The following is a 17393-nucleotide window of genomic DNA, read 5'->3' as shown; positions in this document are numbered from 1 at the left end:
ACTATCCGTTTCATCTCCTGGCTATTTTTTGTTTAAATTTTTGCAGCCAGAGCCATGCCATGTATGGTTGTGAAGGTCATTCATGTGGTAGATACATTAATGCCCACCAAATATCCTGTGCTCCTCTATACTTCCCAGACCCCCTTATTGTTGTTGACTCCCTTGTCAGAGCTATACGACTTCTATTGCCACTGTTTATATATATTAGACATTCACTAACTCTTTAACACATAATAGCATTGCCTTTTGAATAAAACTTGTCTGGAGATAACTTTTAAAATGGCTGTGTTTCCTATATGAAGACAGTTTTGTTCCATTATCATAGGGCTCTCTCTTTCTTTTTTTTTTTAAATTCAGTTTTACTGAGATATATTCACATACCATACAATCATCCATGGTATACAAGCAACTGTTCACAGTACGATCACATAGTTATGCATTCATCACCACGATCTATTTCTGAACATTTTCCTTACATCAGAAAGAATCAGAATAAGAATAAAAAATAAAAGTAAAAAAAGAACACCCAAGCCATCCCCCCCATCCCACCCTATTTGTCATTTAGTTTTTATCCCCATTTTTCTACTCATTCATCCATACACTAAATAAAGGGGGTGTGATCCACAAGGTCTTCACAATCACACTGTCACCCCTTGTAGTCTACATTATTATATAATCATCTTCAGGAGTCCAGACTACTGGGTTGGAGTTTGGTAGTTTCAGGTATTTACTTCTAGCTATTTCAATACATTAAAACCTAAGAGGTGTTACCTATACAGTGCATAAGAATGCCCACCAGAGTGACCTCTCGACTCCATTTGAAATCTCTCAGCCACTGAAACTATTTCATCTCATTTTGCATCTCTCTTTTGGTCAAGAAGATATTCTCAATCCCACAATGCCAGGTCCAGATTTATTTCTGGGAGTCATATCCTGCATTGCCAGGGAGATTTACACCCCTGGGAGTCGGGTCCCACATAGCGGGGAGGGCAGTGAGTTCACCCGCCGAGGTGGCTCAGTTAGAGAGAAAGAGGGCCACATCTGAGCAACAAAGAGGTACTCAGGGGGAGACTCTTGGGCACAATTATATGCAAGTTTAGCCTCTCCTTTGCAGTAACGAGCTTCATAAAGGCAAGTGCCACCATCGAGGGTTCTGCACATCAAACCGCCAGTCCCAATTCTCTTTCTTTCGCTGTTTTTTAAAGGAGCCATGAGAGTTGTATTCACATAATTCATTACCTGTCCTTGGCTCACCTTGTGACCAATCCAATGCAATGGGAACTGAGTCCCCTAATAGATGATGAGAAGCTAGATTGTCCATGTAGAGACTAAAATCCAACATGGCCTATGATTTCATAAGCAAAACAAAGATCAACAAGCAGATGTTGCCATGTGCCTTGCCATGTGACAGAAGAACCCCGGATGCCATTGGCCTTTCCTCACAGAAGGTGTCTGCCTCTTGTTGCCTTAATCTGGACATTTTCATGGCCTTAGGACTGTACATTGCAACCTAATAAATCCTTTTTGTTAAAAGCCAGTCCATTTCTGGTATATTGCATTTTGGCAGCTTTAGCAAACCAGAACACACCTATCCCATTCTTTCCCAGTCTATATGTTTATTTTTGGTTTTTATTTTTTAAATATAGTAGCATTTTATTGTCTCTGTTACATTTCTTTCAACATCCTTTTTGGATTTATTTCTTTCTTTGTAGAGCATTAACAATCCAACTTGATATAATTTATCAAATTCTTATGGCATTGTATCAATCAGGATTAGGTTCAGTGGTATATAAAAGAAAAAACCCAGAAAACAGTGGCTTAAGTAAGATAGAATCTTATTTCTTTTTCATATAAAAGAATTTTGGAGGTAAGCAGTCCAGGATTGGCACAGTGGCTCCACAAAGTTGTCAGGGATCCAGTTCCTTCCAACTCATTATGCCACCCAGAGTATGACTATCCTCTTCAAGGTCCAGGATGGCTGAAAGGGCTCAGTCATTACATCATGTCCAGGCAATAGGAAGGAGAAAAGGGATAAGAGGGGTGTATCTCCTTCCTTCTAATGACTTCTTTTGTTAGAGAAGTCCCACACATTTCTGCTTAGATCTTGACAGTCAGAATTTAGTCACTAGGCCACATCTGCTGCAAGAGAGATTGGGAAGTGTAACATTTTAGCTGAGTTGCAATGGGACCATCCAAAAACTGGGGGTTTATTATGGAGAAATGAGAGAATACATATAGGGAGGTAATTTAAAGTCTCTATAACAGATACCTTACAGATAGTTGGCATTTATTGATTCATTTCTATAAATGATTACATTTCAATGATCATATTCTTAGTGGTATCACCCAGGTCATAAATGAAGATAATAAATCTAAGGTTTTTCCCTCTTATTTTCTTTACTTTATGATAACCTAATACAGCATATCATTGCATTAATTGCATGTAAAATAAACATCCCTGGAACCAGATTATGCAAACTAAGGAATTTATTGAAAGGATACTGGGCAAATCCTAGGAAGAGGCCAGGCTGAACAGGAAGACAGAGATTCAGCCAATGCTCAGAAAAAAACTAGGAACAGAGAATTCCAGTATAACAAAGTTACTTTCTCCATCTCCTCTGTTTTTCTCTCTCACAACTGACTTTATTCTTTCTACGCAAAATGGGTTTCTCACTCGGCAAAAAAACATGTCCAAAGACATCTCTCAGATTTTATATCTGGGTGAGGCTTGAGATGATTCCTCTTCCAAAGTCTAAAAATCTTGGGAGAATGTTCTCACTGGCCCGGCTTCGGTCAGGTGTCTGCCTTTGGACCAGTAATATCGCTTCTCTTGCTGTCATTATATGATTGAGGGGTCAGAGAATGAGGGGCTGTTCCTAAAAGAAACTACTATATGCTGGTCATATAGTAGATGTTGACTATAAACATGATTGATGAAAAAACGCAGGTCAACGGTCTGAATAAAACGAAGAAGGGGAGAACAGAATCTATCTTAATACAGGAAAATTGATTTAGCTACAAATAAACATAACTTAATAGGGCTGGAATTTATAGAATGTTTACTACATGGGAGGCATTGTGTTAGGTACTTTGTATATATTGAATCATTTAATCCTCACAAGCCTATGAGCTAGGGCTTGTTATCCCTCTTTACAGATGGAAAAAACAATGCTGAGGGAGGTAAAGTAACTAGTCTAAAGTCATATAGCTAGTATGTCAACTGCATATGTTTTAACCTCAAAGTTTTTAATAATTAGGGTATATATTGCCTCACTATTTCTCTATCTTGAGTTGGAAACTATAGGTATCATGTTAGTTTTTTCTTTTTTCCATTTCCACCATAACAATTTGATAAACTTAGTAATATCTCTGGGCTTTAATCTCTTCATCTGTAAAAATACTATACTGACTTAAATTACCTTTTCCCTTTGTGTAATCCATGTAATTAATACTTCGTGAGAGTATGAACTATTATATTTGAAAACATTTTAATTCATCTAGTCAATATTTTTGAGTGCTTCTTGAGAAAGTTCTTTGTTAGGAACAGCAATGAAATTAAAGATACAAAAGACACAGTTTCTGGTTATTGTGTTATGGAGGAACAAACAAACAAAATAACTGTCTTACAGAATTAGAAGTCCAGAGTGCAGCAGCATTCAGGAGTGATATGATCATCAGTTCAATCATACCTCAAGGGTTTCTCCATCTCTGCCAACCTCAACGTGTTGACTTTATTCTAAGCTTATTTCACCCTGTGGTTGCAAGATTGCTGCCAGTGGCAATCTGAGCTGTAGGCTGACTTGTTCATACCTGGCAGCAAAGAAAGAATCCCGTCTCCCAAGCACGGAACAATATCCTTTTCTTCAGTCTGATTGGGCCAGTTTACCCCAGTATTATAGTGGTTTTCAGGTGTATTAAAATAGTCTAGGACCTAGCAAACATTAGATTCTAGGTCATACTGTAGTGAAAAATAATCCCAAATCTCAGTGGCTTAAACAACAAAGGCATTATTTCTTACTCAAGATATATATATCCATCTTGACTTGATGGGGGAGGGGTGGGCTGCTCCACATTGTCCTTCCTAGGCTGACAGAGGCTTTTCTATCTGCAACCATAGTGATCTTGAGGCAGGGAAGAGTAAACACTGCAGGGACTTAAACTGGCAATCAAATATTCTACCAGCAAGTGACATATTTCACTTCTACCCACAGCTCATTGGCTACAGCTAGTCACGCAGCCCTACACACCTTCACAGGTGGCAGTAAAGTGTAATTCTTTTATACGCCTGGAAAGAGAAAGTAAGCATTTCAAGTCTCTACCATACCAGAGGAAGTCATTAATTTATTGGCTCAGGCTAATTGGGATATCCTTCTGTAGGGGGAGTGTTCTAGTTTGCTAATGCTGCTGGAATGCAAAACACCAGAGATGGACTGGCTTTTATAAAAGGGGGTTTATTTGGTTACACAGTTACAGTCTTAAGGCCATAAAGTGTCCAAGGTAACACATCAGCAATTGGGTACCTTCACTGGAAAATGGCCAATGGTGTCTGGAAAACCTGTGTTAGCTGGGAAGGCACGTGGCTGGCATCCAATCCAAAGATCTGGTTTCAAAATGGCTTTCTCCCAGGACATTCCTCTCTAGGCTGCAGTTCCTCAAAAATGTCACTCTTAGTTGCACTTGGGGTGTTTGTCCTCTCTCAGCTTCTCTGGAGCAAGTGTCTGCTTTTAACTGCTGTCTTCAAATTGTCTCTCATCTGCAGCTCCTGTGCATCCTTCTTGGCTGTAGCAGCTTGCTCCTTCTGTCTGATCTTACATACTGCTCCAGTAATTTAATTCAGACCCACCCTGACTGGGCGGGCCAACACCTCCATGGAAATTATCCAATCAGAGTCATCACCCACAATTGGGTGGGGCACAGCTCCATGAAAACACTCAAAGAATTACAATCTAATTAACATTGATAGGTCTGCCCACACAAGATTACATCAAAGATAATGGCATTTGGGGGGACACAATACATTCAAACTGGCACAGGGAGGTTGGGTGGTTACCTGAAAAGCAAACAAAAACAAAAATAAAAACAAGGAACTGAATTAGGAAGGAAGGAACAGGAGTAGATGTTGAATAAGAAATCAACAGTGTAAATTACATGAAGCTTTAACTCAGTGGAGAAGGCAGAAATTTCTGTCATGGGAGGCAAATAACAGGCAAGGAGAGTTTGGCTAGTTTCATCAGCCTTCAAATCACTTCATTTACTTTTCTGACTGGAAAGATTGGCTCTGGCTATTTAATGAGTGGGTGTACACAAATAGAGTTTCTATTTAAAGAGTTGGCTCAACAGTGACTTAAAACAATTATTGGATTTGAAAATATAGATTATTTTTCCACATTTGATTGTCGTAGTTACTCTTAATGGTGTGTCAACCTGGCTAGATTTACAGTTTGATAACTGGAAAACAACTAAAATTTATCTAGTCCAACTTCTTTATTTCACAGATAAGAAAACTGAGGCCCAAAAGGGTGAAATCAATGTCATGCCTTCTTGTCTGTGGTAATAGCAGTGATGTCATTGGAAAATTTCCTGCAAAATGGAATCCTCTAAGTAAAATGTAGATAGATCAACAATTAAAAAACAATAATAACAATTAAAAATTATTAACAATGTTATAAAAAACAAATAAGAAAAACAAATATCCTAAAATAAAACAACTACATTGCTTTTTTGTTTTTCTTATTCCTTTGTTTTGTTTGAAATTTTTTTTTTTTTTTTAGATTTTTTGATAAAGTTTTAAAAAAAGAATGTTATGAGAGTTGACATTCAGTTGGTACATAGTGGTACAAATAGAAAAATTTCTAAAGTATTTGGTAAGTAGCTGCTGCTGAGACTTCTGAGTGCTTCCTTAATCCCTTTCTGGTACCCTACAGATCTCCCCACTGTAAATAGTAGGACCCATTATAAAGGGTTGATTTGAGAATTACATGATAAAGCACGTTTAGCACAGGACCTGGCACTCAGCAATATTATATCTTGGCTATTATTTTTATTATAGTCATTAATAAAATGGTAGTAAGTTTCAAACTAGTTCTTACATGAATGTTCACAACTTTGGATATGTGAAAGCATTCAAGTTCATTAACTTTGATCTAGCTAATCTTTCAATAAAATGGCCATTCAGTTACTCTAATTTTGATTTTGATCTTTTCCATTGCCTAAGGGTTGACTCTACCTTGCTCCACTCCCAAGTCCCCAGGGCTCTCTCTGGCTGATGACTTAAGAATGTGAACCAGGCTGTGCAAAAGAAAATAATGTACTGATAAGGTCCCTTTAGTTCTTAGTGTAACAGGTCTCGGAGAATGTTCTGTATGATTTTTTGTTGAGCAGAATTTATAAGTTTTGGGAGAAGCCAAGGTAGGCCTGAGGGTGGGAGGGATGTGAAAGAAGGTGGAACAGAGTTCTACTTGCTTAAGCAAATATCAGAAATTGGGGTGGTAGGTGGTGAGAGGCAGACGCAGGGAGCTGAGATGAGAAGGGAAAGAAATTAGCAAGATGGGAGGATGGAGATTGTGGAGAAAACATCCTTTGACAGAGATGTCTTCTGGTGGCCAGAGATGTTTGGAACCTTTGGGGATGACTTCTATGGAATTTCACCTGGCAAGAGAAAGGCAGATTCTTAGGAATTTTCCTCTCTGGAGATAGTAAATGTGTTTTTCAAAAGCTGGGACTGTTGTCTGTACTGAGAAGAGGCAGGCTAAGCACTCCTGTTATAAGTTAATTTTTTGGAAATTAATTAGTGGCCTGGAACTTAATATGTAAAGACTTGTTCTCAAATGTCAGTTGTTTAACTGGTACCTCCAGTTCTAGGGTGGCAACTAAATCCTGGGCATGTCCTGGAAAGGGCTTTGATAACTGTTCTGTCCAAGGCTAGGAAGCCCATTGACTCAACAGCACAGATAGGAATAGCTGAAGGACTAGCTTCTCAGTGATTTTTGAAACACTGAAGTTATTTGATATTTGTTGTACATTACTTTAAAAATGCAGTAAATCTTAGACAAACATCCATAGAACAGGGTAGTTGTTGTTGTCTTCTAAGTGGAGGGAGGTGGAAAATAAAACTATTGTAATTCTGAGGTTGTGAGAAGGGAATATTGAAGGACAGATATAAACATTGAGTGATGAGGCAAATATAAAATAAAGCTCTGAACGTGGAGATCTTAAAGGTAAGATGTAATGATTTTTAACAAACTAAAAATGGTTTTCTCCTTTGTTTAAAAACTTTAAAGTAACATATCCTTGCTAAAATATTCAATAAATGCTGTGTTTCAACTAAAAAGTAAATATCTACTCCACTCCTAACTTCTAAAAATTATCTAGAGCACAACTGATAAGACTTTAGCTTTTAATCTATCTTCCTATGGCATAAACCTAAAATTTCTGTTAATTTCCAACAACCAAAGTTTTGTTTACAAGCTTGGTGAGATACCCTCTTTAATGGGAATGGCATTCATGCATTCAATAAATGATTGCTCAATAAATGATTGTCGAATTGTGTTCTGTGAGCTAGAACACAATGCTTGGTCCACCAGGATTTTTTTTAAGTCATCTTAGTCACTCTACTTTCCCTTCAATTTTCTCTTCTTACAGGTAGGTAATCATAATAATGACTGTAAACTACCACCTGAAGAGCTTTCTTCCTAAAGGGTTGACAGTAAATACCAGAGTCACAAGGGCCAGCAAAGTCTCCTTTAGAAGGACCTGTATTGTTTTAGGACAGGGAATTTCGTCTTTCTTCTTTGAACCAGCAGTCTCTTATTTGTATCTCTGTAACATAGTTCCTGGCCTTTAAGAAGGCTTCAATAAATACTGTGAATTATGAATGTTATCAGGGAGTTTGCAGTCTTGGCAGGCCACGGCCTCTTAAATCTCTCTTTTCTGTGATCTTTTTTATACTTAGCAACTAAAAGGCCACCACTCTTTTCTCTAGGAAAAGTATCCAAAGTTTTACCTAAAAACACTAATGTCTAGAGAAATAATTTTTCCAGTCTTTAGGACACCATTTCTCTTGTCCACAGTATTGCGCCCCAGGCTTGGGATCTGGGTCCGGAGGCTACAGGGAAGAGTTGGGTACTGGAAGCTCATCTTCCGGCCCCCTGATTGGTCGGTTCGCACTCCACTCACGCGACTCGCGGCTCTGATTGGCCACCGCGGCACCCCTTCAGCCCGCGACTACTTTGTGTGCCCCGGCGGCGCGCTCAGGTCCTCCGGCTCAGCTGGCGATCTGGGCGGTTCTGAGATAGCCCTTTGGCCCACTACTCTGCGTCACGGACGAGCGGGTAGGAAGCATCCTAGGGAAAAGCTCCCCTCTCCCCACCCCCTGTTCCTTTATCCGTACCGAATAAACTTCCGCCTCGGAGAGGCTGTCGTAGCAGCGAATTAGGGGAGGCCGGGCATCTAACTCAGGCCTTCGTGGGGTCTTCGAGCGAATGTGGAAACACAGCACTCACAAGAGGAAATAGGACTTCGCTGAGTCGCATGTGGGAGCAGATGCCATCCTCTGATTGCGCTGCAAGCTACAGCCGAGCAGCCGGACGTGGGTTGCGGGGGCTGAGCAGCAGGAGCGACCACTCCTAAAAAGTAGTAAGGAGCCTGCTTCAGATCTCTGTTATCAGTGCTCCATAGGGCCAAGACTGAACTGGCAAGGGCCGGCCCATTCCCCGGCGGTCTACAGATTATAGCATTCCCTGGAGGGGGCTCACCCGGGAGTGGAGAGCTCCGCTCGCGCCCCGCTCCAGCCTCTGGCTTTCAGGCAGTAGAGGGCGGCCTACGCTTTTGTACGAGTCGGTGCCCGCGCGCGCGCAGCTGCTGCCCTGCTGGCACTCTCCCGTTCCCGCTGTGGCCCGCCGCTGTGCTTGGCACTGGATGCTGCAGCTACGCTATCCACGGACGCAGCGAGGAAAAGGAGCGGGGAGAAGCTCTGGCACATGCCAGGGTCGCCGTAGGTGGCAGCGGCCGGCGCATGCGCGTTCTCCTAGAAGCTTGGAACGCTGAGGGGCGCGCGCCCCCGTTCGCGCGCGCACGCTTGCGCTAGCGGAGGCTTCCCCGCCTGCGCTCGTTGTCAGAGCCGCTCCGGCGCGTGCGCGTGTTATCTCCGGCAGACCCAAGTAGTCCGGTTCCCTCAGCTCCAGGCCCCCGCCCCCCGCCTTCCCCTCCCAGTCCCCGACCCACCCGCCCCCTACCTCTCCTCGCGGAATGGGGCTGGCGCTGCTCGAGGTCGCGCGCCCTGCACCCGGCTCGCGCTCGGCCTCGCTCTGTCAGCGACTGCCCGGCTCGCGCCGCCTCTCGCCCTCTCTCAGTCAGTGGCGCCGAACGCTCCGTTAAGCGGCGGCGGCGGTTCCTGTTTCCGTTTCTTCCTCTCCCTTCAGTAGGGAGTAGCATCCTCCACCCAGCCACCCCTCCCGCACCTCCAACGCGAGGCAGCTGCGGCGACTGGGGACGGTGGAGACCTCCTCTGCTCCCTCCTCGGGTAAGGGGGCGTTTGGAAGCCGGCCTCGCGCTCCTCGGGGTCTTGGGCTGGGCAATCGCGGGATCTGAGAAGGCGCAGGAGCTGTGACTGGGGGCTGTCGCTGCTCTTTTCCCCAGGCGACTCCGGGCCTTTTGCTGCTGATCCAGCCGCTCCCGGAAAAGTGGGGAGGGAGCCCTCGGATGCTCTGGCGGGTGCCTTTGGGCGGCCCGGGGGAGGCAGGCAAGGGGTGAGGGGCGCCTGCCACCCTTGCCTAGACGCGGAGCGGAGCGGTGCGGTCGCTGCTTTCGGCGTCGCGCATCCTTGCTTAGGGCAGGGGCCGAAACTGACCATAGGAGAAGGAATGGGGGCGGGGGTGGGATCTGTCCTTCTTCTCTCCCCTACACCCACCTTTCCTTTAGCCAGCAGTAGTCACGGACTGTGCGAAGGAGGATGTCTGTGCGGTATGGGGTTTTCATGAGGGGTTCTTCGGTTACAGATCAGGGAGTGGACCCGCACAAAGATCCGTTCCCGGCGAGGGGCCAATGCCAAGACAGTTAACGGCGTGAGTGCGGTTGTACCTCCTTTTGTTGTGAAATGATGAGCTGGCGGCTTTTGAGTATCTACACTTACTTGGGAAGGTTAAATGAGTCCATATTTATTAGTTAAAGGACGTTTGTCCTGCAAGAGTGAGTGGGTTGTCGGGGGTAGCACCTGTTCTCTCGCTGTGAGATTGCAACCTTCAGTCTCACAGAACGTTAGAGACGTGTTAATGTATTTCATAAGTTAAATGGCAGTGTCATGGTTAGCATTTATTACTGGTTTAGCCTTTAAAGTGAGGCCTTAGGTAAAGGAGGGAGGAGTGTTGTTTTTTCTTCTTGCGTTTGAATGAATTCACAGTTTACTTAAGCTGACTCAAGAAGGTGCTCCCAGGAAAGCCAGAATCACCAGTAGATAACTCCAAACCTCAAGGTTCCGAAGAACAGATTTCATCAAAAGTTTTCCATCAGCTCAGAGTTAAACTTATCACAAGTAACTGACTTCTCTTTGGCTTGACTTTCTTTAGAAACTGTAGGCAGGCTTCATTGTAGTTTTTGTCCCCCCAGTTATTCCAGGGGTTAAGAATACATTTTCTTGATTAAGTTAAAATTTCTTTTTTAAAAAATGTATAATTCTTTAAAAAGGTGCATCATATAGAAAACATTTTAGGAGAGAAATGATTATTTAAGCACTACAGAGTTATACTGAATTAATGGAATAATTTGTAGTCTTCCTTATTTAAAATAACTTTAAAACAATCTAAAATTCTACGCCAAATAATAAGGTAACTGTTAATTGCTTGGCTTGTGCCAGTCTACCATGAGATGTGTATAGACAGTCTTACTTGATTTATTAGTACTCCAATAGTAAGGGTAAGGAGGGAATTGAGACTTTCGAAATTGTGATTTTACAAGCTTAGTATGTGAAAATGTACGGAGTTAGACATGAATAGGCTATGAAGAACATTGAAGGGTGGTTTGGAAGCAGGATTTTCCTTTTGCTGCTGTATAAATTGAGAATTCTACTTGAATTGATGAGCTGAACAGCTGGAATGAAACTTGCATAGATTGCAGAAAAATGCAAAAATGTGTCTTTGATCAAGTAGTCAGAAACAGATGCAAAAATATATCTTTGATCAAGTAGTGAATTAACATGAAGTGGTATAATGTGGTTTAGTAGGATGGCGATTCAAATTAATTTCTGTAAAATATGGCCCTATATAGATTGTATTTTAGGATGTTCTTGAATTTAACTAAAAAGTCACTTCAAGTTGTTTTCCTACAAATCAGTTCTACTTAAGATGTTCGGGATTGAAAAACAAGCATTCTGATTACATTCTGCACTGCTTTGTTATAAATTTTAACCAGTTGTTTTTATGAATATGTCTTTAAAAGTGGTGAATTTTAAAATTTGCTAGTGGCTTGGAAAAACTTGTGTTTTTTACTTGTTTGTTTTTTTAAATGCAGTTATAGTAGTAGGTTGGTCTGGAGGGGGAGCTAGAGCCAAAGCAAAGTATAGTTTAGTATATGTTTGAACTTTTAACACACCTAAAACCAGATTTTTCTATGACCAGGAGACACATAATTTTTTAAATAAAAGAGTTGGAGAATTGATGTGGGCATATAGCTGTACATAGTTATTTGTAAAGTGTATATACTGTGTTCAAAATGAGTTAAAATTTTTTTATTATCTCAAATAAGAATAAATGCCTAAGATTTTTTGCATTTCTCATTTAAAGTCTCTGAAAATGTGTCCCCAAACTTAGTGTGTGAAAGTAGTTTCTAAACCTTTTTGTATAGTGGAATAGACAGATCTAGAAGGAAAAGAGTATATTCTTGACTCGCTGAGCATGTTGTATGTTCATTTTTTTTTTTTTTAAATATCTCCAGTTCTAAAATTTCAGAAAAGCTTCACGTAGAGTCTTCTAGGGGCATAGGTATCAGTTGTGTAGTAAGCTAGGGATTTACCAAAAGTAGAGAATACTTTCAGTAAAGAAGTGGACCCTTCAGAAATCTGGGATCCCAAGGTCACTTATTTGCCGTTTTTTGCAATATAATGCAGTGAATTTATATTGCAATTTAATGCAATATAATGCACTAAATTGAATTTGTGGCTTTGAATATGAGGCAGTTATTTTGTAGTCTTTGGTACTTTATTTAGATTTCTAAACTGGAATCAGTTAGTTATGTTAATTTACTTCTGACAATTCACATATTCTTCAAATCCAAGTCTAGAAATTGATGATATATATATTAAAATCATTAGGATATTCAAGGTTTTGGGGATAGGGTGGGCTGTTTGTTACCCATATTTCTTCATTATGTAAATAGAATCTCAATGCTAATAAAACAAGAAAAGTTTCTTATTTTCTGAGATACAAAATAGTGAGGCTTATTGTTTTGAGAGGTTTAAAGCTAAATAATATTTTGTAACACATGCCAGAATATATTAAAAAATGCATCTTTGTCCATTTCTTTAATGAAGGTTAATTTTGACTTACTATAAACTGCATTTAGTAAATCTCTTGGTTTAATTAAATGGTAAATACACCCATTTCATATTTAAAATGATAAAAGAAAGTATTTCATTCCATTTTATAATTATAAGGGTAAATATAAAAGTAAACATATAAATGAATTCTTTTATTTAAAAATGAAACTAAAAGAAAGTATTTCATTCCATTTTATAATTATAAGGGTAAATATAAAAGTAAACATATAAATGAATTCTTTTATTTAAAAATGAAACTATGATTCTATACAACTTTGAAACTAAAAGTATTATACCTTTGAATCAATACTGGTCCTATTGGTCTTTTTAGATGAGGTATCAACTTTAGGTCTTCTGTAGTCAAGAGTAGTATAGTAGGTGTAATATTTAGAGACCCAAAGTAGGATTCCCTTTGTTTATCCTCTTAATGATTTTCTGGCTTATATTTCTGTATTGTATATTATTATAGGATTTCTTTTTTGCAGTTTGACATTATTAAATTTGGTTCTAATGAGTCAATTAAAAATGTTTAAAAGTAAAAGATATTTTCAACTGATTAAACAAAAAAACCTTTTCTTAATCTCCAACAGAAGACTATTATATGGGATGTGTATACATATAAGCTGTTTTCTAACAGATTAGTGTCATTTGTCAACCTTCCTTTCTCTCTACATTTTACTTTCCCGTCTGTATTTGCCCCTTCACCAAACACCCTTCAGCATCCCACAGTTTTCACTTAGGAATAATTAAGAATCAAATCAATAAAGTGAACCTTTTGTTCCGTGGTTAAATGATTTTATATCAGTCTCTACAGTAGTCTGAACATATAACCCATATAAACTTTATATGATACTGCACATTTTCTTTTTAAAGGAGGAGTGAATAGGGCCTAAGGGATTATGTCAATACAAGGGTTACTCTTACACTCTTTATAGAAATTAGAGCTATGGGGTTAATATCCTTTAGGTTTTCTTTTAAGAAGAGTTTATTTGTTGAAACTTAATACCTCACTACTCTACTACTTTTTTTTTTTGATGATTCAAGGATTTGTTAAGTCATACATGCAAAACACACTGCTAAAAAGATCAATGTAAAAACACTCCACAATTCTGCAACTGTCAATTTAAAAAATTTTGTTCTAGTGGTTCAGAGGTCCAACATTGTGTTCTTGCCAGTGTGTAGGATGTACAGAACATTGTCAGCACTAGCACTAAATTACAGAACTTCACAGACCCCAAGGAACGTTCTTAGGAAAAGCAACAGAGGAAGTGTGTGTCCATGGAGGTGAGGTAAAGGGGATGGTCAGTATTAGTCAAGTTACAGTGTTGGTAAGCTGGCAAGACAGTGATGTTAAGAGGGGTCAGAGTTTAGGAATATCTAAAATACTTCAAAAACTGTAAAGCTGCAATACATGATTTTTACACCTAGTCACGAAGGAAAGCATGTATTAGCTTTGAATAAAGTAATGTGAAATAGGGGGAATGCACTTTTACTAATCTATAAAACAACAAAATAATAATGCATTATCAGAAAGATTTTATAGTACAAGGAGTCATATTTCTTGTTAAGAAAGAGTTCTATAAGAAAAGCACTTACTAAATTGAAGTTAGCAGCTGTGGGAATGACCAGTTCAAAGAGGAATTAAATGCCCGGTTTTGGGAGGGATGGCAGGTACAGGAGAAAGGAAAAGCTTAAGAAAAGCACTGATAATACTGACCTTTCTTCTTCTACTGCATTTGATAGAAATTAATCTTTTAAAAATTGTCCCTGTGACACTTTTATTCAGTTTATTTGTTCTGTGTCCAATGTAGTATAAACTAATCTCCACTTCTTATTTTGCAAAATACTGTCTTCATCCTTTGATCACGTCAAGCACTGCACGCACTCCAGCCCAGTAAACCCTCCACTAAGAGCAGAATACCTCATTAGAGGAACCACAGGAATCAGATTTCTGTTCAAAATCTCAGCAAAAGCTAATAAACTATCTTAAAAAAAATTCACTATGAAATAAAAAAGATTGATCCAGAGTTGAGTCGTTATACTCATTCCATTAAGTTATACAGTACAAGTTTTTTAAGGAACATGGATTAATAAATTATTGAATGTATTAAATGGCAACATTTCATTGAGGAGGCTGTGCTTCCAGGCTTTACATACCTGAAAACTAGTTAGAAAGTATCTGCATTTCCTAACATCAGAATCTAGTCTTCCTGAAGACAAAGGTCTTTAAAACAGTTGAGTGCTGAGTGTTCATAACACAACAGTGCAACTTAGTTCAAAGGGTATTTTGGCAACTCTTAATCTGAGCAAGACACAACAGTGCAATTTAGTTCAAAGGATATTTTGGTAACTCATAATTTGAGCAAGAATAGGGGCTTTTGAAAAATAAGGCTTTAAGAAGGCTTGTCATTTAGGGCTAAATTTTAATAGAATGTGAAAGGTTGAACTCTTACATTTTAAACAAACAAAACCTTGAAATTACTGATTGGTTCAAAATGGTCTTAAGGAAAAACTAATCTGTAACAAAAACTTGACATCGAGTGTGAAGTTTCCACCACTTCTGAGCAAAGTGTACAAAGGTTCCAAGTGGGACAGAGGAAAGCACGAGGGGCTCTGACATTTACAGCAGCAGGCATTTTCTCTTCCTCTTCTTGACAGGGGTTGGGCAGACGACTGCTCTGATAGCTTTATCGAACACTGTCCTGAGGCCCCTCTGTGTGAGAGCAGAGCACTCCAGGTATTTTATAGCACCGATCTCCTTTGCCATGGCTAAACCCTGAGGATAGGTGATGGGAGTCAGCTGCTTCTCCTTCAGTTGCTCAGTCTTGTCTTTATCATCCCTAAGATAAAGTTTAGTTCCCACTAGAATGATAGTAGTGTTGGGACAATGGTGTCGCACCTCAGGATACACTTTGCGGGAACTTTTCAAATGATGCAGGACTCACAAGGGCAAAGCAAATTAAGAATACGTATTATCTGTTTGCGAATAGGAGAGGGGGTGTAATCGGTCATAATCTCTTGTCCGGGTGTATCCCATAAACCCAGATTCACCGGTTTTCCGTCTAATAACTGGTAATTGTCAAAGTCGGTTGGATTATATTTTCCAGGAAATGCATTGGTTGTGTAATTGATCAGTAGGCAAGTTTTACCTACAGCTCCGTTTCCCACCACCGCACACTTGATGGCCTGCATCTGGGCGGTTCGCTGGGCGGCGGCAGCGGCGGCAACCGGGCGCTGAGGCGAGGAGCGGCGGGCGCGTTGGGGTGCCGGGGCCGATGCCCACGCTGCCTGGCCCTCAGCGCACCGGCAGCCAAAGCCCAGCGGCAGCCACCATCCAAAGCTGGCAGAAAACTGCCTCTACTACTTTTAAAAACTATCTTTGTGATAGTTTTTTTTTTGCCAGAAAATGACATGTGATGGGGAAATATGTTTTGAATTTTTTTTTTAATTTGGCAAATTATACCGATATAAAGGCAATGCTGATGTAATTCAAACTTGCCCTTATTGTTATACTGCCTTTTCTTTTGTATTGGTTCCAAAGTATAACTTCTTAATTGAAGCACTGGAATTAAAAACAATTTTAAAGATTACTACCTAAATGTTCCCTATATTTGTTGTATCTTAGAGCTTGGGTTTTTCAAATTTATTTTTTCAATGAGATAAGCTGAATAAATATGAAAACAGACTTAAAAGATCTTGTCACAGCCTTGATAACTGATTGGTATAAAAAAAATTCATCATAAGATAAATAATAAAATACTGATCTTAATCTTAGATATAAATGGGAAATTAAGCTCATATTTATTTTAAATCTGTTATAAGAAACATTGTATTATGTGAACTTTGAATGCATAAAACTGTAATTTTCTGGTTATGAACTTGAGCAAAAATAAAATGAAAATGGGAAATTCTACTATTTGTTTTACAGCATACATACAACTAAAATGAACCTGTTTTGTGTCTGTATAAATGTTCTTAGTTGATTAAGACTGTGATGAACTATGAATGAGTTTTAAACCTTTACTAATTTTGTGGCTGATAATTTTCTTACATACCTTAAGTGGGATGTTAAATTCTATTAACACATAAACCAGAATAAAGTTACCTAGAGTAAAAAATTAGTATTTGCAAACAATCAAATGGTAAAAGCATACCAATGTTATTAAACATAAATTCAGTTAAGTCAGAATTTCATAAACTGATTTTTAAAATCATTTTTATAATTTTTAATATAGTTCATAGTAATATTTATACCTTCTATATTTCATCCATTTTCCGGGAACCTAGCTATGCTTGAAGCAATCGGTGAAGGGAGATTTTTTGAGAGATGGAGAATCATACTGATTGGTAAGCTTGCCTTATTTTATTTTTTATTTTTTAATACAGTTTTATTGAGATATATTCACATACCCTACAGTCATCCACAGTGTATGATCAACTGTTCACAGTACCATCATATAGTTGTGCATTCATCACCAGAATCAACTTCTCAACATTTTTCGTACTCTTAAAAAAAAAAAAACAAAAAAACAAAATAAAGTAAAAAAGAACACTCAAGAACCCCCCCCCCCCCCACTCCACTCTATTTTTTCATTTAGTTTTTGTCCCCGTTTTTCTACTTATCTGTCCCTGTTTTTCTACTCATTTGTCACTGGACAAAGGGCTAGTGAGCCACGAGGTTTTCACAGTCACACAATCACACCCTTTAAGCTACATAGTTATGCAATCATCTTCAAGAATCAAGGCTGCTGGGTTGCAGTTCAGCAGTTTTAGGTATTTCCTTCTAGCTATTCCAGTACACTGAAAACTAAGACGGGATTATCAATATAGCATATAAGAATGCCCTCCAGAGTGACCTCTGGACTCC

At 39.4% G+C, this 17393-nt stretch overlaps 2 protein-coding genes and 1 pseudogene across 7 annotated transcripts in view; 1 reads left to right on the top strand and 2 right to left on the bottom strand.

Moving 5' to 3' along the window:
* Positions 1 to 4966: 4966 nt before the first annotated feature.
* On the bottom strand, positions 4967 to 10489 carry LOC119532618. Its single transcript, XM_037835036.1, has 3 exons — positions 10463 to 10489; positions 9234 to 9897; positions 4967 to 8624 (listed from the first exon to the last, which is right to left on the bottom strand). The coding sequence occupies exons 1-3, from the start codon at positions 10487 to 10489 to the stop codon at positions 8449 to 8451; spliced, it is 867 nt and encodes a 288-aa protein (XP_037690964.1). The 3' UTR covers positions 4967 to 8448.
* FUT8 (fucosyltransferase 8) overlaps positions 8276 to 17393 on the top strand; it is a 378192-nt gene continuing 369074 nt past the window's right edge. For 2 of the 6 annotated variants that reach the window (XM_037832503.1, XM_037832506.1), the window contains exon 1: positions 9190 to 9520. The gene's annotated coding sequence lies outside the window, so the exon portion shown is untranslated. Of the gene's footprint in view, positions 8331 to 9187; positions 9521 to 16813; positions 16874 to 17393 lie in introns of those variants that run through there. The other 4 variants (XM_037832504.1, XM_037832507.1, XM_037832508.1 and 1 more) reach the window with 4 other exon arrangements.
* LOC119531347 lies at positions 15147 to 15718 on the bottom strand (annotated as a pseudogene).

The sequence above is a fragment of the Choloepus didactylus genome, chromosome 4, assembly GCF_015220235.1.
Source record: "Choloepus didactylus isolate mChoDid1 chromosome 4, mChoDid1.pri, whole genome shotgun sequence".
In the NCBI taxonomy this organism is placed as follows: domain Eukaryota; kingdom Metazoa; phylum Chordata; class Mammalia; order Pilosa; family Megalonychidae; genus Choloepus; species Choloepus didactylus.
This window is presented reverse-complemented; position numbering and strand designations above follow the sequence as displayed.

Excerpts from the sequence above, each read along its gene's own strand:
- LOC119532618 (XM_037835036.1), bottom strand. The coding sequence starts at position 10,489 with ATGAAATCTGTTCTTCGGAACCTTGAG. Across the intron at positions 9,898-10,462 it reads CTGTTCTTCGGAACCTTGAG|GGGAGAGAAGAAGGACAGAT; the intron begins GTTTGGAGTTAT and ends AGGTGGGTGTAG. Across the intron at positions 8,625-9,233 it reads GCCCCATTCCGCGAGGAGAG|GAGTGGTCGCTCCTGCTGCT; the intron begins GTAGGGGGCGGG and ends ACTACTTTTTAG.